Source organism: Kogia breviceps, chromosome 1 (assembly GCF_026419965.1).
Source record: "Kogia breviceps isolate mKogBre1 chromosome 1, mKogBre1 haplotype 1, whole genome shotgun sequence".
NCBI lineage: Eukaryota > Metazoa > Chordata > Mammalia > Artiodactyla > Physeteridae > Kogia > Kogia breviceps.
Genome location: NC_081310.1, coordinates 85,495,875 through 85,517,065, shown reverse-complemented (window position 1 = coordinate 85,517,065; position 21,191 = coordinate 85,495,875). Strand labels below are relative to the sequence as shown.

Here is a 21,191-nt window from a genome sequence, read left to right as displayed (position 1 = left end):
TCCAAGCCAGGGCTGCCATTTGTTCTCAGGCTGGCAGGCAGCTCTCCAGCCATAACCCAATGGGTTTCCCAGAACAGCCAGTTCCTTGGAACTCCGAATGGTGGTTAGGGTCCCAGGTCTGCTGGAAAGAAAAGCCAGTTTACCTCCAAACTAGCTGAGCATCGCATTAATAGCATTGTGGAATTAGCCGTGGTTCATTACTGTGTTGCTATGGGGAAAGACTACAAACTCCAACACTGAACCACAGAAGTACATACCTCCATGCTCCCTGTCCCAGTGTCCTGCCAGCCACAGGGGTGGAGCCCCCGTTTCTAAGTGTTCGGCGAGGGCTTCTAGGTAAGGCAGGCAGAGAAGCCTGAGAAGGGAGTGTGGAATAGGATGGGGGAGGAAGAAGAGAGGGTATAAGGGAGGAGATGAAAGAGATGGCAGCGGCAGGAAGCCAGCAGGAAGTGTGTGTGGGTGAGGGTGAGGGAAGTGAGGGGTTGGTGGATGGAGAAGAGGGGACCCCCCAGTTATAATGGACACCTTCAGTCAGGTGTCTGAAGACGGGCCTGACCTGAGGGCTCTCAGATTGCGATTTTATCATCGCTTTAGATTTATTCATCTAAATTCAACCCCTGGAACTTCTTGAAGTTGTCTAAATCACACCCACTTGCCAGGCCTGATCTGCCCTCCTCTCCAACTTCCCTCTCCCTGGGAGGGAGTCCTGGCAGCACGGAGAGCATGCTATTTCTTTCCCAGGGGCCCATCAGTAGAGCTCCTGGAATTTCTCTCCCAGGGCTCCCTGTGGCTGTTGGGAGCATGGGGGGAGGTGAAGAAGGGTGCCCCTCGTCTGCCTCACATGTTCCTCCTGTACCAGTCTCCACGAAGTCTGGAGTGGCAGGTTACCCTGGCAGAGAGGCAGCCAGAGCAAGTCATTGACATGGATAATACGGCCAAGAGCTCAAGGAACAGACATATGTGTTCTGTTTTATGTTTTCTTTCACTGGAGGTGGGGGAAAGGTGAGCTGACATTTGTTGGGGGAAGGAACATCAGTAACACTGCTGTGTACTGAGGCGCGGTGCAGCCAGACTCTGTGCTAAGTGTTTTATTGAATCAACACCACAATCCCATTTCACAGATTGGGAGAACTTGCATCACTCTGTAGCACCCCACTGTGCTGTAGTTTTCTCTGAAGCACTTATTACCTGACACTATATTACACAGGGCATGCTGTCCCCATAGGATTAGAAGCTCCTTGAGGGCAGAAATGTTATTGGTTTGTGCATCCCAGTATTCTTACTTCCTAAACAGTATCTGCCCCATTGTAAGGGCTCAGTAAATGTTTTGGGAAGGAAAGAATATGAAAAGTGAGTCTCAGAGAAGTTCCGCAACGGTCCAAGGTAGAGATGATCATTCATCCCCTTGTGAGGTTTTTCTGAGGGCTAGTGGAACAATGTAAACAAAAAGTGTTTAGCATAGAGCCTGGCACATAGTAAGCACTCCATGAGTGTTAGCTGTCAGTATTATATGCAAGATCTTAGTTGGATGACTTTCTTGCCCGGGCTCATGAATCTTAAAGCCCTCCCTGAAGGACGTAGGTCACTGAGCCAATTCTCTGGCCACCGTCAGAGTGAAAGCATACAGTTCTTGGGAGAGAATGAATGGGCCCACAGAAAACAATTAGCTTGTATGCTTATGGGTTTGGGGGACAAAACAGCCAGTCTTCCATGCACAAATGGCCCTCTTCTAACCATCCCTGAGCCCATCGGATCATGGCCAACCTTACCCAGTCCTTCCCAGTTCCCTGACCCACCCACTCCCACCCTCACCCTCAAGCGCATCTTTTGGCCCTGGTGCCCCGCCCACTAGGAGAGCTCAGTGGGTACCCAAGTCCCCATCAGGGAGTGATGCTTGGAAGCTCTGTGGGAGCTCAGTGAATCCCAGGAGGGGCACACAGCCTCAACTGCCTCCCACCCCAAAGATGCTCAAAACAATCAGCTAGGTGAATTGGAGGGAGAACCTGGTCACAATAGCATTTACTGTCGACGTGGGAAAGCACAATGCACTTAAAAGCGTATTTCTTGGGCTTCCCTGGTGGCGCAGTGGTTGAGAGTCCGCCTGCCGATGCAGGGGACACGGGTTCGTGCCCTGGTCCGGGAAGATCCCATATGCCGCGGAGCGGCTGGGCCTGTGGGCCATCGCCGCTGGGACTGCGCATCCGGAGCCTGTGTTTTGCGACAGTGAGAGGACCGCGTACCGCAAAAAAAAAAAAAAAAAAAAAGCGTATTTCTTTTTCTCTTGCAGATATTGATCTGCTTAGCTTTGTGCCAGGTTGTTTGCTGGCAGTTAATTCAGAGTCAGCACCAAGGCTTGCATTTAACATCACTTTCCTGAATACGCAGGGGCCTCCCATTCAAACCCATAAAGATGCTGTGACTGCTTTGCTCAGCTACCCAGGCTGTGCTGTGATTTTAGTACCTTATATTTGGACTAAAGTTAAGTGCAGGACCTGGACTCCCTGTTCTGTCATATTGCTAAGTGAGGGCCATGATGATTAAAAACAAATCTAATGTCCTTTCCAGTACCTTGATCCTGGAAAACAGGAAATAATTCTGTTTGTGTAGAGACGACATCTAGTCAGTCAGGTCTTTCTTCAGACCACATGAAAACCTTATGCTCTTTTTGGACCTGGCTCTTGCTTTGACTTTGCCATTAGCTAGCTGTGGGATTCTGGCCCTCACATTCTATCTCTGAAGCTGTCATTTCCTCATATTTTCAATGGGGGTTTGGGCCAGATGATGATACTAGTATCTTTATGGTACTTTATAGTTTCTATAACACTTAAATCCACATTGATTCAGTTTGCTGTTTATAACTTTACGGTCTTGGTCTCTGTCTCAGTTTCTTCATCTGTAAAATGGGGATAATATTAGTACCTTCCTGAGAGGGTTGTTGTGAAGATTCAATGAGTTTACACATATGTAAAGCGGCACCTGGTAGATGTCTGCTCTTATCCTCAGCACCATCAGCACCATGAGGTTATTGCCTCATTTGGGCCTCATAACAACCCTTAAGGTAAGGATTTATTTTTCCCTTCTTATAGATAGTTAAGCACTTACTCCTAAACTGCCAGAGGAAGGATTCACCTGCAGCCTATCCAATTTCAAATGTTTGTTCCGCACCAACACAGAGACAGTTGTCAAAGGCTCATCAGTGCTGACATTCCATGGCTCTGTCAGTGTTCCAAAGACAAGCCCCGTGTAACTGGGGCTCTGCCGATCATCATACATGCTGGGCAGGTTTTTCCCTCCTGTTCTTCTGTGAGTCTTTCCTTGGAGGCTAAGCACCTAGGGAAACTGAGAAAACCACCTGTCAAGTTGCCCTCTCCCCACAGAAGGGCAGCAGGAGGAGGCACTCCACAGAGAGAAAGCCTTCCCTTCTATGCTGCCTCTTTTGCCAGGAGGCTGATGTCCACTCCAGCCCCTGGACAGAACCCCAGTGACCACACTCTCCTCTACCTTCCCCCTCCTCACCTGGACACTTACCATTTCCAGCTTCTTCTCACCACCACCTGCTTCCTTTCAGGCAAGAAAGTACCAAAGGTGGACAATTAAGTCATTTAAAACCATCTTCACGGTAGATTTTTACAGAACAAAAAGGCAGTGTTTATGTCACTTAGACATTTCTGAGAAGACCTAGCTGTTCTTTTAGAATGTCACTTCAGCGCCAATGAAAAATATAATCCAGCCTTAGTAATAAATTTTTAAAACATACACACAGAAGTTATCAGCCTGCAAAACAATGTTTCCCAGGCCTTCCCACACGTCTCAGTATTTTAACAACGTCCCATCTGTTGATGTCAGTCTGAAGAAGCAGGCCTGTACTCTCCAATTTTATTAAAATCCTTTCTGGCTAGTAACCTGATTTCTACTAGGCTGGCCTACTTACTTCCAGGCCCTGGGCCTGTGGGCCTGTGCCAGTTTGCATGGCTGACAGAAATGGGAACGGTTAATCAAAAATCTGTTTAGCTTGTGCTTAATAAGAAATGTTTCCTCTTGCTCTTGTTACTAATTGCTGAAGATGTCTGTGTTTGGATTAAAACTTTGTCCCCTGCCATCTGGATGCCATTGATATGTCTCAGCTCTGTCGTGAGCCAGGTGATATCAGTGGTTTCCATGTCAACAGATGACAGCATCATATGTTGAAATGTGTGATTGCAGTGCAGTGAAAGAGCCAGCCTTGGGAAAGAAGTCGCTCTGGTTTCATACCAAAATATCTTCACTGATTTTCAGACACTGCTTGGAAATGATTTGTTTTATGCCAATTACATTTACATGTAAAATTGCAGTGTAAATGTTTTTTGCCATTTGGGAAAGGAAACAATGGACTTGTTAATACCTAGAGTTCTATTCTGTGGGAAGGACATTTCCTCAAAGAGGCCTTGTAAAATCTCCAGCTGAAGTGAAAGAAGTCAGACAGAGAAAGACAAATACTGTATATCACTTATATGTGGAATCTAAAAAATACAACAAACTAGTGAATATAACCAAAACGAAGCAGACTCACAGGTAAAGAGAACAAATTAGTGGTTACCAGTGGGGAGCAGGGAGGGACAACATAGGGGTTGGGGGAGTGGGAGAAACAAACCACTGGGTATAAGATAGGCTCAACGATGTATAGGACAACACGGGGAATATAGCCAATATTTTGTAACAACTGTAAATGGAAAGTAACCTTTAAAAATGGTATACAGGGCTTCCCTGGTGGCGCAGTGGTTGAGAGTCCGCCTGCCGATGCAGGGGACACGGGTTCATGCCCCGGTCCGGGAGGATCCCACGTGCCGCGGAGCGGCTGGGCCCGTGAGCCATGGCCGCTGAGCCTGCGCGTCCAGAGCCTGTGCTCCGCAACGGGAGAGGCCACAACAGTGAGAGGCCCGCGTAACACACACACACACACACACACACACACACACACACACACACACACAAAAAAAAAAAAAGGTATACAAATTTTAAATAATTTTTAAATAACAAATAAAATCTCTAGCTGATAGGAAATCTGTTTACTCTGTGAATCCAAGAAATGTACCATGTACACTAAATAGAAATCCCACGTCGAGCATGGAACTCTGCATCCAAGGGCAGCAATGGTACATATTTATCTATTCAAAGTGTGCCCCAGGCCTCCAGGTCTTGGTAATGTAGCCTATCTAAATATAGCATCAGCAACAACAGACGATAGGCAGTCCTGAAATAATTAAGAAAGAGGCAGGAACCACCCCTCAACTTCGGGCTTCAGTCTACTGTGTCCAATACAGGATTAATAAGAGATGAATTTTAATGATCCTTTCTAAGAGTTCATGGTTTCATTAGGGAAAAAGATCGTTGCAGAATCATTTCCTTATAAGGTAGACTATATCGATAGACATAAAAAACATGTTATGTGAACCTAGGAAAATTTACCTGATAGCAGCCTGTTTTATTTACTTTTCCTTAGATCAAGAATGCTGCAGCCAATGTCCTTCGGGAAACGTGGCTAATCTATAAACACACAAAGCTGCTAAAGAAGATTGACCACGCCAAAGTCAGGAAACACCAGAGGAAGTTCCTCCAAGCAATCCACCAGTGAGTAGGCCGGGGCAGCTCAGCCACCGGAGGACCAAATTAGAAGTGGTGGGTTCCCCAGAGCTCCATCAGTATCTTCTTGTATACTTAGAGGAGCAGGAGAAATCCATTCTTTTCCACTCAACAACCACTGGGGGTGGTGAACTGGATGCAGATGAGTCTGTTTATTCGCTTATTGCACCTGCCACTGCCAGACATTGGACAGACTGCTATGGAAGGTAAAAATTAGGTAAGAGCCTCAGGGGGCTCTCATAGTCACACACACACACACACACACACACACACACACACACACACCACATTACAACTGGAAGCAGAACAAATTGTGGTCAGTGCTTTCTATAAGCTAAGTATTTAAAAAGTATAGTGGATTTTTAAAAGTAGAGGATGAAAACATTTATTCTGACCTGGAGGCTTGGGGAAACCCTGAAAGGCTGAGAGTAGGGCACCTAAGGTAGAAGGCACAGCCTAGATAAAGGCATAGAAGCCGGGAAATTATCTGAGAGTGGTGAGGAAACTATAATGACTGAAGGCAGGCACGCGTGGAGGTTAGAGTTTGCTTTCCTGGGGACCTGCCAAGCCCTTGATTCTGGTCAGTTGTCACCCATGTTCGAGGTCCTGGGCTGGGTTCCAAAACCAGATGAATTGATGTGGGTGTGGAGTCTGCCCGTGGGGCTGAGCCCAGTGCTTGAAGAGCCTGGCTGTTACGACTCTTTCCCGCAGACTGAGGAGCGTCAAGATGGAACAGAGGAAGCTGAGTGACCAAGCTAACACCCTGGTGGACCTTTCCAAGGTAAGTGGCAAAATCCAAAGTCCCCGTAAAGGGTTCTCAGATGCTGGCATTTCAATTTCTCAGGTGTGGCTGTGAAGGCCTGGCCTTGGCCAAACTAGACAGTACAGGACCAGGAAAGCAAAGACTGCTTCCTCCTTTGTTAAAAAATCATCTGGGTTCAAGTTCTTGCAATCTACTAGTGCGTGTTGTTGACTTTTAAAACCTGGCATGTGTTTCTTAAATTCAGTCACTCAGGTCAGTCTTTGCTGGGATTTAATTAGCTGACCTACTACATCTTTTCAGTGTGTTGCTTGATTAGCTGTACACTGAGTTTGCACAGGGTGAAGCACACTGACGAGACCAAATGGTGATAATGGCGATGCTGTGGCCTGGGTCACACCAAGGTGGATCCTTCCGGTTTGCCCTTATAATTGCAAACTCATTTTCTTGCATCCTCCAGTCCTTACAACTCAGCTTTTCTGGCCCCAGATTGGTGGTGGCGGTGGTGAGGGGTGCATTTCTTTATTTCTCATGAAGATGCCAAAAAGGAGAGCCCTCCTTTGAGAGCCCTGCTGTCATTCTGCGTTTCTGGTCTTGAACTGCTGTAAATACTGTAAAGGAACTCTCTCCTTTTGCAAATCTCTGGAGTGAAGGAATCGGAGGCTGCACCGCTGGCAGAGCTGAGTGTAGGCGCCAATGAAGAAAGGGCCTCCCCTCCTCAGCCCCTCCTCCTCATTGCCTCTTTTTTTTTTTTAATTTGTTTTTTATTTTTGGCTGCATTGGGTCTTCATTGCTGAGCGCAGGCTTTCTCTAGTTGCAGCAAGCGGGGCTACTCTTCATTGCGGTGCGTGGGCTCAATAGTTGTGGCTCGCGGGCTGTAGAGCGCAGGCTCAGGAGTTGTGGCGCACGGGCTTTGTTGCTCCGCAGCATGTGGGATCTTCCCAGACCAGGGCTCAAACCCTTGTCCCCTGCAGTGGCAGGCGGACTCTTAACCACTGCACCATCAGGGAAGCCCCCTCATTGCCTCTTGATAGAAATTGTATATCAAATGTATAGCCCAGGGCCAGGCTGGCAGAACATTCCAGCAGATGGCGATTATCATCATGGAACACATTCCCTGGGTAAGCAAGAGAAACTCCCTCAGGTCAGTTAAGCCCCCTTCGAAAAGATGGTGCAATCAGAGAAATTGCCAGTTCTTGGGCCACGTGCAGGCGCCTTGTTCAATGAAGGGATCAGGTCAAAGAAAGGGACTCCTAAGCTTGGGAGGACTTCAATCAGGGAATGTGCAGCTGGCACAGGTGGGGAGAAGCCCACAGCCTGTGTGCTTTGGAGGGGGCGCTGAGGTGGAGTGCAGGGCTCCTGAGAGCCAGGAGGAGGCAAGGATGTGAATGGAACGCCCAAGTGCAGAAGGGAGCCCCCCATGGTCTTGGGTGCACTGCTTAAAACTCTTGGGTTCCAGTATCAGAAACCCATTGGAAGTAGGTTTTTAAATGTAGGTGTTTATTATAAGGATACAAGGAAGTCTCATTCCAGGCAGAACCTCAAGGCAGGCATGTGGTCAGACTTAAGGAAGGAACTACCTAGAAGTGCCCCTCACCCTGGAAAGTATTCGCTCACCCTCTCTTCTCTCTCCTGTTCAAGTGCCTGCTTCAATTCTCTCTCTCTCCCTCTCCCGCATCTCCTGACAACTTTCTATGCCCCCTTTCTCCATGGCAGACCATGGCAGGCCCCTATCCAGAGTATATGTTCTAGTTCTAGCCACAGGCAAAGACCGATTGGCCGTCCTCCTATTGGTCTTAATTCTAAATTCTCAGAAGGGATGAGATGATTGGCCAGTTTGGGTCACGTGTCCACCCTTGGGCCAATCAGCTGAGGCCAGAAGGGGGGTCGGGTAGGGAAAACATGGCTGGGGACGCACACTGGGAGGTGCAGGAATGGCCCAACAAGCCTCAAGATATTTCTTTTACAGGTAGCCATGTTTCTGCCTCCCCTCTCACCTGGCAGGACAGGCTGTGGCTGGTGTTCTCCCGGGAATAGCAGGCACACTGGACTTTCAAGCCTGCGTTATTTCAATGCCAGCCACCGCCTCTCACAGAGACAGGGCCCCGTGCAGAGCAAACTGGGTGAAGCAAAAAACTCAGTGAACTGGAAAGAGGCTCATGTGAATTGGGTGGGGGAACTAAACCATCAATAACCTGGGAGCAAGTTACCTGGAAAGAAAGGGTGTGGAGGAGAGGGTGGAGGGAAAGCATCTGCAGGGCTACCGGGAGTGGTGTGGGACCTGCAGGGAGGGTGAACTCTGACATCCATCCAGTCTTCATGTTTCCTCCCAGGTGACTCAGCCAAGGTCCTGGCAGCAGCCTAGCATCTTTCACACTGGTCCACATTCCCCCTGGTATCCTGTCACCAAGCAACAGAACAGGGGAGACAATAATAACACTGTGTTCTCTCCCTTTTCTTTCTGTGCTTTGTCCTCCCAGCTCACCACCTTCAACCCTTGTCCTTTGGTCCTTTCTAGATTAAGAAAAGGGCGTGTGGCCTCCACATAACACTTGCTGTATTGAAAAGCTCCCTCGTAGTGTGGCAGAGATGGGGTGGGGGGAATGCTGGGATGCTTTATATGCTAGCTTCAGTGTCTTCCATTGAAGTATAAAAATCATTCCCCACACCTGAGGCTCAACTGATCAAATAAGATGGTATCTGTGAAAATGCCTTGTGAACCATAACGGTTTCGCGTGTGGTAGTTCTGATTAGGAATATAGATGAGGAAACCAAGGTCCAAAGAAACAAAGAGACCATCCCAAGGTCGGGCTGTTGGAGAGCTGCGGCGCTGGGGCTGAGACCCAGGGGCCCGGATTCAGTCCAGAGCTTGTTAGGGTGCCCCTGCGGTCAAATAGATTTGTGGTGTTGTACCTTCTGGGAAGAACATGCACCCTGAAGAGGTTCTATGAATGTTAATTAATGAAGGAAGCACTCTTGCTTCTACAGTCATGCTCTCCTCTGAGGCGGGCACAGAAGAGTCCTGCCCTTTGCAAAGGCAGAGCTGCCTCACTCCACCTCTGTGACGGCTCCCTTTGGGGCTGCAGCCAATTTCCTGGTGGGAAGGTATCTCTACATTTTCAATCCCCCTTCTCCCATCTCCTTTCTGGCTTCTCATATTTTGCCACCTCCCTTTACTTTTTTTTTTTTTTTCATTCACCTCATTCCCTACTACCTTGGCCCCTGCGGGCACCAATGGTTTCTGCATCTTCCTGGAGTAACTTGAAATTTCAGGTAAAATAGGATCAGGGTGTCACTGGCAGATGACCAGAAGCCCCTAGAGCCACAGTGCCTGCAGGTGGGGTTTGGGAGGGTACAAAGCAACCGCCAACCTGGCCCACAGGAACACCCGAGAGCATGAAGTCTCCCAAGAGTCTTGCTCCCAAGTCTGATGTCACTTGTTAGTTTGCAGGGAGAGATGTGACTGTCACATAGATAAGGGCTCTACAGACCAACCCGGGAAGCCAAATTATAACCAGAAAGTTGCCTGGTAAGAGGATAGTCAGAACCATGGTGGTACGGTTGGAACAAAAGTGGTTTCATTTCAATTAAATGAATTGAATTTGAGGGATAGTTAGACATAGGGTGGGCAGGACTTTGTACTGGTGAGAGGTGGGGCTTGAGGGAGAGGATGACGCCCAGGTTTTGGGTGGGGACAGCCTGAATGAATGGCCTCTCGTGGAGCCAGGGAGCACTGGCAAAGAGGTAGGACCGAAAATGGTGCACTTGGCACGAGCTGCCTTTGTTTAGTGCTGCTCTGACCTGGTTTTATAACTTAACTCTCAGAAGACAAGTTTATTTTGTCACATTAAAGTTTTATTTTATTGGCAGTTCCCTGGAGGTACCCCATTTTTGCTCCCCTGCTCCCACGACCTTGTTCAATGTTCATTCACAAAAGCTTACGGGACACCTCCTCTCCAGAGGCAGGCCCTGGGCTGGGCCCCCTTGGGAGTCTTCTCTCCTTTTCTTCAGCCACTCAGGTCTCGGTGGGAAACGCTGAGAAACTTTCTAGGTATATGGAAATAATTTGTGGCACAAAAGGTCTTTTCCCATCAGTTAAACTCCTACATTGGCCAAAGGATGGAAGGGACGGTGATTTTCCCCTGTGCCAGCACTTTATTCATTCATTAGTTCTACCAACATCTTTTAGTGCTGACCACGTGTGACAGACCCCCTTGCTAGGCATGTTTATATACACTTGTCCATCAAAAAATGTTAGTTGAGCATCCCCTATGTGCCAGATGCTGTTTTAAGCCCTTGAGACACACCAGTGAACACAACAGGCGAAGGTCCCCGCCCTGGAGGAGCTTTCCTTCTAGCAGGAGAAAACAGACAATAATACGCAGAAGAAACAGCAAATTAGCCAGTGTATTCAAAGGTGGCATGAAGACAGGAGAGTTGAGCCGGGTTAGCAGGGTCAGGAGTAGGGGTGGGAACAAGGTGCCATATTAACAAGGGCATGGGGGGGAGATGATTTTTAAGGGGAGGCTGAGAGGACGTGAGGCTGTCGGCCATGGGATGTGTGGGGAGTGAGCAGTGGTGACAGGGCGGGTCCCTGGGACACAGGGAGATGGCACTGAGAGCAGGAGGTTTACTGGGGGCACCATCAGGACAGCACAATTTGGGGAGCGAGGGAAGCAGGATGGGCTAGAGGGGGAGTCTGAACTGTGATACGATTGACAAAGGCCTCGACCAACCCACGGGAGTTCCAGAGGTGGACTGGCCCTTCAGGGGTGTCCCAGATTGAGGCAATGTCCCTCCTCATTGACCAGGCAGGAGAGGGACCGTAACCTCAGCGAGGCAGCTCCCTTTCACTACAGCCCAGTCCTGAGTGAGTTGCGTTGTACATTGCACATTCTGGCTGCTGTGTTGAAAGTTGGGGCGGGGGAAAGCAACAGCTTTATGACTATGTGTGGTTATTATTAACTCCTATTTCATAAGGAAACCAAGCAGAGAGGTTAAGGGGCATGAGGGAAGGCACATTATTAGTGAGTGGCAGATGTGTAGTTGAACCCTGGCCTACCAATGGTAAGTCTATTGCATTGTCCGCTCCCCACAACAGAGCCGTCTCTTTCATCAGTAGGTGCCATTGCCATGTGAGCTGAGAGGTTGGACGAAGTAAGAACATGAGGACACTTCCGGGACTTGTTCTATTTAAAAAGAAGGAGCTGCCTTTCCAGTCTATAGATTGTCTAATCTATTTTTATATGTAATATACATTATCTTTGTAATAAACCAACAACAAAAACACACACACACACACAAACCCACTGTGCCATTTGAGCCTCCAAGTCTTCAAGAAAGTAAACTGTTTCTCTGTCCTTGACCAGATCCGACACGGCCGGTGTGGAAGTTGATCCCTGGAGGAGTTGTATTTCAAGTGTAATCTGGAGGAGTATTTCATTTTTCCCATTGCAGATTCCTCTGCAATGACCTGTCGTCTCCCTGTCTCTCCAAACAGATGCAGAACGTCATGTATGACTTAATCACGGAACTCAATGATCGGAGCGAAGATCTGGAGAAACAAATCGGCAGTCTGGAGTCTAAGCTGGAGCACCTCACCACCAGCGTCAATTCCCTGCCCCTGCTCATCGCGGACACCCTGCGCCAGCAGCAGCGGCAGTTCCTGTCTGCCCTCACGGAGGCCCGGGGCGTCAGCGTGGCAGTGGGCACCACCCACACCCCACTCTCCGACAGCCCAATCGGGGTCAGCTCCACCTCCTTCCCAACCCCGTACACGAGTTCAAGCAGTTGCTAAATAAAACTCCCCACTTCAGAAGCATTACCCATAGGTCTTAAGATGCAAATCAACTCTCCTCCTGGTCACTTTGCCATCAAGGAACATTCAGACCAGGGAACGTAAAGAAGAGAGACCGAGCTAATTAACTAACTCATGTTCATTCAGCGTGCTTGGTTTGATATGCCTTGAAACCAGAAATCTGATCTCTGTTTAGGTGCCTCTACTCGGGAGCAGGAAGAGGAGATGACAGGAAGCGACGCCTCTGGTAGGGCCCTTGCGGCACAGTTGGTGGAGAACAGACACCCACGTTCAATCTCAGGTCTTCACGTGGTGGGGGTGGGAGCTCAGATGCACTGAAGTAGCCGGCAGTGAAGCCAGCCCGGAGGAGGGTCCCGCGGGGGGAGGGCATGGTGTCAGGCTTGGGGGATGGGTTCCTCACCCTGGGGTCCTCCAGCCCACCTGTCTGCATTCCTTCTGTCTAAGAAAGCCCCTGGATGACAAAGTAAGGGAGAGCTGCCCACAGCTTTTTCCAAGACAGACATGCTTTCCTGCCATCCCTTGCACAGTCATAAAACAAAATTTAGACTGAAAGAAAAATAGACAAATAAAAAGCCAGACTTTCCATCCAATATTAATACCCATATAAACCCATGTATTTGCAAGCGTGTGCATGTACACACACGCATACACATCCCACAGTCAACCCAGGTCTTTTCTGGTTTGCACTTGACCCAAATAAAGAGGGACCTGGTATGGTACCTTACCCTGCACACAGTAGGCACTCTCTAAGTGCACGTTGAGTTGGTCTGAGTCGGGATGTGGGTGCTGTCAGTTCAGGTAGTTTGCCAGTGTCGGCCACATCCTGAGCTTCACTGAAGATGCAGGTTGCTTCAAACACAAAACAGGGTGCTTTGCCCTGGGTATGCACCATGCTTGCTCTGAGATGAATGACAAGCCAAAATTGGCATTCTGGAGAGATAAGCAGCCTTCTAAAAATAACAGCTTCTGCAGAGTTTTCATCTTATATCCAAACAAGCTGTGTTCCACTGGAGCGCGTGATCAGGTGTATGTGTGTGAGGGAAGGGGGGGGCAGGAACTGTGTGTGCGTGCACACACACGCACCAAGAGGTGCGACCCCAGGACACCTGCATGAATAGAAGAATTGTCTGGGGGGTTTGCCCAGTGATATTTATCCAGCGACAGGTTTACAGCCCCAGATGTTAGTAGCGCAAAGGGGTCAAGTGCCTCACCTGAGAGCTGGGAGAAGTGATGGTGAGTGGCTCAGCTGGTCCCTTCTACCTGATCTAAAACCACCTCAAAGTGTAAGGTTATGAGGATAAAGGGAGCCTCTAGGGAACCCTGTGGGTAAGATAAGCTGACAGAGATTTGTCAGTATCCTGTTCCTGCTGTGCCACGTTAATCTTGGTGCAGAAACTATTGTAATACATCTCAAACTCCAAGGGACTCCAGAAACATCCAGATCCGGTGTACGACAGGCATTGTGAGGAGAGGGCATATGGGGATGCATGATATTTTCCGCACTCCATCATCTAACCATGCACAATGTTTGTGATGTGAAAACCATCATCCTAGTCATCACATTTCTCATTCTGAGGTCTTTGACGTCTGCTTGGGGGGACTTAAATCATACTGTAGGGAATATTTCATCTGTTTAGGGTAAAACAGAAGGGTATCATTTGTGGATGGCTGTCCTGTTGGGTTTCACTTTGTACGGGACATCGTCACTTTTCCAAAGGCAGAGTCTAGCTGTGAAGACTTTTCCTCTACAGCACTGGGCCTGGTCTTCTAAGGGCAAGGGAATCATCAGACAGCAAAAGGTAGACCACCCTAGAAAGGCCACTCTTTCAAGAAGATCTGGTCTCTTATTCAACCTCTTCTTATATCTCTTTTCATTGCTGTACTCTTCCCTTGATGCCCTCATTTTTATCTTGATAACTCCTTTGAGCATTTTCCTTGGTTACTTTGCACACCATAGATGCCACACTTGCTGCTGGCTTTAAAGTTTTTTTGCTTGTTCTTTTAACTATTGATTATCTAAAAGATCCCTCTCCTTTTTTATGTCCCAGGAATGGTGCTGCTGTTTTCAGTGACAGCTGAACATATAAACAGACCAATAAGCAGATGAAATAACCATGCAGTTTCTTTGTGGTGTTAGTTCATTTCACAAAGAAATGAAGAGCACTGACAGGTCAACCTGAGCATGCCAATCCCAATCATCTAACCTACAGCCCTCAATTCTTAATTCCTAGTCACCCTTCCCATTCCCCCGTAACCCTGTGATGTGTGTGTGTGTGTGTGTGTGTGTGTATGTGCACGTGCACACAAATAGGGATTTAATCTGAATTTCAAACAAATGGCATATGCGAGATTCCACTGCTACTCCTCCTGCCAAAAAGTGTGTGCAGACTGTCATTGACCCATCGCTGTCTGTGGGTGACTCTTCTTTAACCCACCCCTAATGCTATTCACTTAGGTAAATCCTGATGACCAACCTAGCAACACTAGCAAAGAGAGTGGTTGGAGATATTTCCAGTAGCAGTGGCCACTGGCATGCTAGAAACATATAGGCATTTGTAGCATGACTGGACCTATTGGTAGTGCAATAGCTACGTATGGTTTTTATCCTTGGCGAAAGAGTACTTACTCTTCGGAAAAAAAAAAAAAAAAAAGGATCAAATCTGCATGTTGATCCTGCAATGGTAAATGGGAGGCTGCTTCTCTGTACTGGTTTTTTTAGCTTTATGTGGGGAAGTTGCCCATTCTCCTGCAAGTACAATCAACCCTTGATGACTTAGGTATTGATTATCCAGAGTGTAGCTCACCCAGGTTTCCTTCCTACAGCCCATCTTTTGGCTAATTCCACTGAGCCTCAGCATCTTAGTCAGATGGGAAAAGGGGGCAGGTGGATTCTCATGCCATGCCTTCTTGTTCTGTAATTTCAAGTTTGGTGGTGGAGGAGGTTTAATTATCTACTCAAGAATTGGCTATATGGAAAAACTATTAATTACAGTAACCTCACTCCAGTACTGAACTGATTGACTTCTGCCCACTCCTGGAAGGATGACCCAGTGGCAGAGCCCCTACTATAATCCTTCTGATAACTCAGTGTCAGGTAAAAGTACTCTAATATTCCCTAAAATATCTAGACACTTGAATTAAAAATACAGAGCCACCCCCTCATCGCTTAAGCCATATTATAGCTTCATGTACTGTAAAGTCAGGGATGTACTGTGATACTTTAAGACCACTGATCTCAGTGGAATTTCAGGACATAGCATCAGTTGGTAAATTATACCAGACTAGGGACTCACTCCTCCTTAGATTGAAGTCCAAATAAAAATCTGCATCTTTGGATCAAAGGCCACATATGTGTGATCATCATCAATAAATTTATCATGAAGTGTCTATGAACTGCTCTTGCCATCCTCATAATATGTAACTTCATGACATCATATCTCTAGAAATGCTAATGCAATGCAAAAGAACAAGAGGGATAAGGCCCTGCATCACCACTAACTTCTGACCTCAGCAAGTACCAGTGGTGTAACAACAATCTCATAACTGAAGGAGGTATAGAAAATGTCCGTGCAAGTGATTTCCAAAGTGCTGAGCAAGTGCAAACTATTGCTATTTATTAAAGGCCAAGAAGAAACAGCATTGAAGAAACAATGATTTTCATATATAGTATTTGAGGCTTTCCCCCTTAGATTTTTGATAATTTCTTGTGAATAAGTAATGATGGAAGAGAAGAAAACTAGAGAGGCAGAATCCGAATAAATGAAACTCTAACACTGGATCCACATCTTTGGCCAATGAATATAACCACCTCATACCTCAATTTCTCTATGCTTAAAATGAAGGTAACAATTAATAGTCTTAAGTACAAAGTATTCAATAGATTTTAAAATGAGATCACTATTGCCAACAACAGCAGCCCAAACTGACTCTGTCAAGTCCACACTTTGATGTTGCCTTTGAATGTAGTCAATAGTTACCAAAAAGTAATTCTTACATATCACTCTATGTGAAATTAGCAGGGAGAAGTATGGGATTAGCACATAGTCCCAGGACCTCTCTCCTTCAGAGCATACCTCAACAAAGAGTGCACCCCGAATTAAGAATCAGTGTTTCATCCCAGAACCCATGGTGTTGCTACCATCACAGTACCACAACTGAGACACTATGAAGTCATTGCACTACCAGTAGGTTACTGCTTTTTTAAAGTTACTGCTTTTAAATCCTAGAATACGTCCCAATTCTACACCATCATCCTACTTCCCTGGATGTTGCTTAGAAGCAGATGAAGGCTCCGTCAGTGGCCATTTGGCTGCCCCTATTGACTCTGTGGCATTCGGTTTCAGTACCTTAGACAGCTATCTGGTGGCTTCCTGGTAGGCGGGAACAGCCCCTTCCCTTCCCTGCAGTCAGTCAGCTTAATGACGCCCTGGACAGTATCCCTTCCTTCTCTACTGCCGCCAAAGTAAACACTGTGGGAACGGGATCATTGATACCACTAAGAAAGGAATGTTACAGGGATAGCAATATTAACTGTCTGCCTCTGGCAGTAGAATATAGGTGAGTGCTCTTCATCCTGAAAGCTTGTGCCAGGCTGCATGAATAGTTAACACTAAACTCCTGTCAGACAAGTGATATGTAGATTTTTACTAAAATAGACCGAAGCTTATTAAAAGTACTCAGTGCAATGGTATATAAATATATACAGATAGAGAAAAAAAAATAACTGTGATCTTTTTTTCTTACACCATTACTGGAAATGCCCAAACATGAACTGGAGTTCCCTCTGAACAAAACCATTATCAAATCATCAACGTATGACCTCCAAATCTAGGTGCCAAGTGCCCTGCCACAGTTGTTTACACACCTGAGAAACGTGTTCTGGAAGCTGTACTCTTGGGCCTGGACCATGTGTTGAAACAAACAAAAGAGACATTGTGACCAACCAAGCTGATGGAGGAAAAGCACAAAATTCAACACCAACCTATAGTTCGGATCCCAAAGAGATGCTGAATTTATAGCCAAAAAAAAAAAAAAAATATATATATATATATATATATATATATTGACAAAGCAAATATCAATCTGATCGGAACAGCCAACATCCAAGTTCACAGAAGAAGGACAGGGAATAAACAACATTCTCTAGCTGTGTCATATTGTCTCCGTTTTTGAATCTCAACCAGGACTGATCCACCTTCATCAGACACACTTTTTAATGGCGCAACAACTCAATGCTGGTCCCAGACTCTCCATTCTGCACTGACCAGAAGAGAACAACAAAAGAGAGCAACAGGATGTTAATGGAGGAAATATTTTCATGGTGAACTCTGAAACTGATGTGTTTATATTCAGAATCAGATGAGCTTCAATATGAATTTGCATCTTGCCTCTGTACTGCTTGCTATTTTTTAATGATAGGAGAAAGTATAACAGTTTATTTTAAATATGAAATATATTGCTATATTATAAAATATATTGTAACTTTCAACTAACGTTTTGTATCAAACTAGTCTTTAGCAGGTCCGGTGTCAGCCTGCTCTCCCAACGACTGTTTCTGAGTACACATCACTGTTAGTGATTGCCTGACACCCAGACCAAGGGTCCTCAGCCTACAGAACTGCCATATTCTAATTCTCTGAGACGTGACTATTAGACACAGAAGAACATTGTTCCCAGCTTAGATGACTAATTCTACCCTAAATTCTTTCAAGCCATTTCAGAAGAGATTTTAAAAGCCATCACTCCTTTAGTAGCTGTGCAAAGCCAGTTTAATAAAAGTGCAGGCTCTTTCTATATCAATGCAAAGACCCTCTTCCATAAATGATATGTCTCAAACACAGTCAACTGTTGTTTCCTTTGGCAACTTCAGAATGGGGCATAAGGAAGAGTCTTGTTCTCCTATGACACAAAAGACTCAAAATTCTAGGCATTATAAGTTTCTCTGTGTCAGAGTATAACTGGGATTGGAATTCCATTTACCTGGGGCCCAATGAGAGGCTGGTGTGCAGGCGTGCTTTCCTGAGTCAGCAGTGCCCTAGAGTGTGCGGGGTTTGCACGTTTATCCACAACACTGAGCACAGCTCCTGAGGGACTGACGGGAATAGGTGGGACACGCAGAGAGCTGGGCTTCCTTTCCTGCTAGTTTACTCCAGCGGGGAGGAAGGAAGAGTTTCAATCAAGATATTTTCCTTTACTGGCAAAATTGTGGCAAATGCTCTACTTTGGCAACTATGATATCCATGCCCCGCCTTCTCTGAGACACACGTGTAGAATTTCTCACTTCCCTCCTTTGACTGACCAAACGACTATTTGTAGATGAAAACAGGATGTGTTTGGTTATAGAACAGAGGTTTCCTAGAATCAGTGGGCCTCCTCCCAAGGAGGACCCTCATTTGTTACCATCACTCGGTATAGTATTGCACAGGTGCAAACCAAGTAGCATCAGGGTAAATTCAACTGAGTATGCACATCTCTTCCCTTCACAATCTCTGACAATTCACACAGATATACTGATAGTGCAAAATGGCAGGTTTTCTCCTGGGAAAAAGGCTGGAACCCTCTCACACTTCCATTCATTTGAGCTTAAATATAGGTAAGGCTGGGGCTTCAATGGTATTAGTCATGCCATTCGAAAGAGAAATATCTAAATGCCCAGTTTCAATCTGCTTGTGTAGCTGAGACCTAACTTGGACACACATTTTATTTTTATTGAGCTGAGTTCTCTCAGTTCTCTCTCTCTCTGTACTACTCCTCAGTTACATGTTAGGCAGAGCTTCATTAAAGCCATCAGAACTCCAGGGCACCAGTTTTTAGCAAGTTACTCACTCACTGGGTGATGGAAATTAGTTTATTCTCAATTTTATAATTGACTGATGAATGTACTGGTGGTAATTGACTTATCTCGTAATACTTTTCTGCTACTAAATAGAACTGTCTCTTTTGGCTTTTCCTTCTAGCCTTTCTCAGACTAAGACTCGTACACTTATAGAGAGTGTTCTGATTTTCTACTCAAAGTTATTATTCGATCTAGACTCAAGCAAACCAATACAAATTCCTGATTTTGGGAAAACAGACCTTTTGACAGTAATTCAGGTATATAGCTATATGCTAACCCTTGCTAGTCAAAGCGTGGTCCATGGCCCGGCAGCATTAGCAGCACCTGGGAACTCATTAGAAATGCAGAATATCAGGCCCCACACCAGACCTACTTAATCACGCTGGGCATTTTAACAAGGTCCCCAAGTGATCTGTGTACGTATTAAATGTTGAGAAGCACTGGCCTCACCACACAGCAGTGATAACCAACAAAATTAATAATCAGAAAATCAAGCCATTTCTTCCTGGACCCTCATCTACAGAATTATTTGAGGAAGTAAAGGTCCTATATGATCATAACGATTAAAGCAAATGCATCTTAAAATTCCCCTTGAGGTCCTATAGCTTGGGTGGTGTACACAAAGAAGCAGTCTTTTCCCAGTCTAATTTTAAAAGTACTCACTTCATTGCCTTGAGCCACCTCTAAGCACCTTTTTAAGGTTTTCATTCTAGTGTATGCTGGCAGGGTCATCAGAATATCAGGTGGCTCCTCAGAGCAGGTCCCCTGGAAGGCCACCTGGCTTTCTGCTCAGCATAGTACAGAAATAGCTGCATCTGTGTTCCTTCCTTGAGAAATTCACCATCCCACCAGTGGGAACTCTCCTCCCTACAGGAAACTAGCAAGAGAAGTTAGTTTAACCATCTAGAAACATTCCTAATCTCTTTTAAAACCAAGCCTCTTATTCATTATACCAACCAGACACTCCGAAGTAAGCAAGGAAATATGTGAATTGTGATATTGGCGCCATAAATCGATATGTACCCAGAAACAGTTATATTCTGAATTAATGGCTTTAACCTGTTCATTGTAAAAAGTGCCTTGGACTTCAATCTAAAGAGGTCAGTATAAATATATATGTGTGTGTGTGACATATGTAGGCAAATATTTACAAATTTATACGTACATAGGTGCACACACATATACCCGCACATTCATATATAATATATACATACATATATAAATGCTTCATAATATATCATATTGCTATTCGCAGCTCCATTTCTTTTGTCTGGTCCTATGTTTATTTGTTTAGTGAGCCCTTTACATAGAGAGGTTCTATTCAGGACATTGATGTATTTTTTTGTTTGTTTTTTACTTTTTATTAAAAAGGTAAAGGATATTAAAAAAAAAAAAAAAAAAAAGTCAAGTGCCTGAAGGTTTTGAATGGAATTGTGGTCAACTTTCTCAGGTCACCAAAAAGGAAAGCGAATTTGCCTTTGGGAACAATTTTTCTGTTTCAGTGACTTTGTTTTCCCTTCGCAGGAGTGCAAAAGTAAGAGTGGTTACAATGATTCCATAATTTCATCATAATCCATTTTAACGAAAGCAAACCTTTTGTTCAGTCTAGTGCCCAGTTCTCTTCACACATCAGCGTCAGAAGGGCCTGGTCTCTGTGAGCTAGGCATGGTTTTGTTGGCATTGGACAGACTAAATTGCAGGGGATGGGGCTTAAATCAGCTCTAAATATTGCTTCCTGTTTAGCAGCACACACAGAAGGACAAATAGGAAGTTCTCTCCCTGAACCAGGTGAGAACCTGTCCTAGAAGGCCGGCAGAGGGACCCCAGTGAACTTTCTAGAGCTCCTGTGCCCTGCCTTTCTACAATAATACAGTCACCTGTATCAATCAGCCTGTCTACCTTAGCCAAAGGTTTTCTCTTTCTATGGTATGACAGCTTGTAAGGGACCCACCTCTCTGGTTAGAAGCCCCCCACAGAGCCCCAGGGGGGAGTCATCAGGTTTCCATGGCACTGCTCATGAGCTCAAGGAGGGATTTTACTTTTTCAAACCAACTAAATCTTCTCTCCAGTTCCCTGCCCAAGTGGCAACGCCCTCATGACAGCCAGGGCCAGGCCAGAGCGGCAACACCCAGTCACGGTGTCAATCAGAAGAGACATTG

General features: G+C 46.0%; 1 protein-coding gene across 5 annotated transcripts in view; it reads left to right on the top strand.

Moving 5' to 3' along the window:
- Positions 1-20,292, top strand: part of KCNN3 (potassium calcium-activated channel subfamily N member 3) — a 184,179-nt gene extending 163,887 nt beyond the window's left edge. For 2 of the 5 annotated variants that reach the window (XM_067037148.1, XM_067037154.1), the window contains 4 exons: positions 5,480-5,607; positions 6,331-6,400; positions 11,880-12,125; positions 12,373-12,787. In XM_067037148.1, the coding sequence (XP_066893249.1) occupies positions 5,480-5,607; positions 6,331-6,400; positions 11,880-12,125; positions 12,373-12,405 (477 nt within the window). In that variant the 3' untranslated portion in view covers positions 12,406-12,787. Of the gene's footprint in view, positions 1-5,479; positions 5,608-6,330; positions 6,401-11,879; positions 12,788-14,245 lie in introns of those variants that run through there. The other 3 variants (XM_059038628.2, XM_067037152.1, XR_010841242.1) reach the window with 2 other exon arrangements.
- The last annotated feature ends 899 nt before the right edge of the window (positions 20,293-21,191 follow it).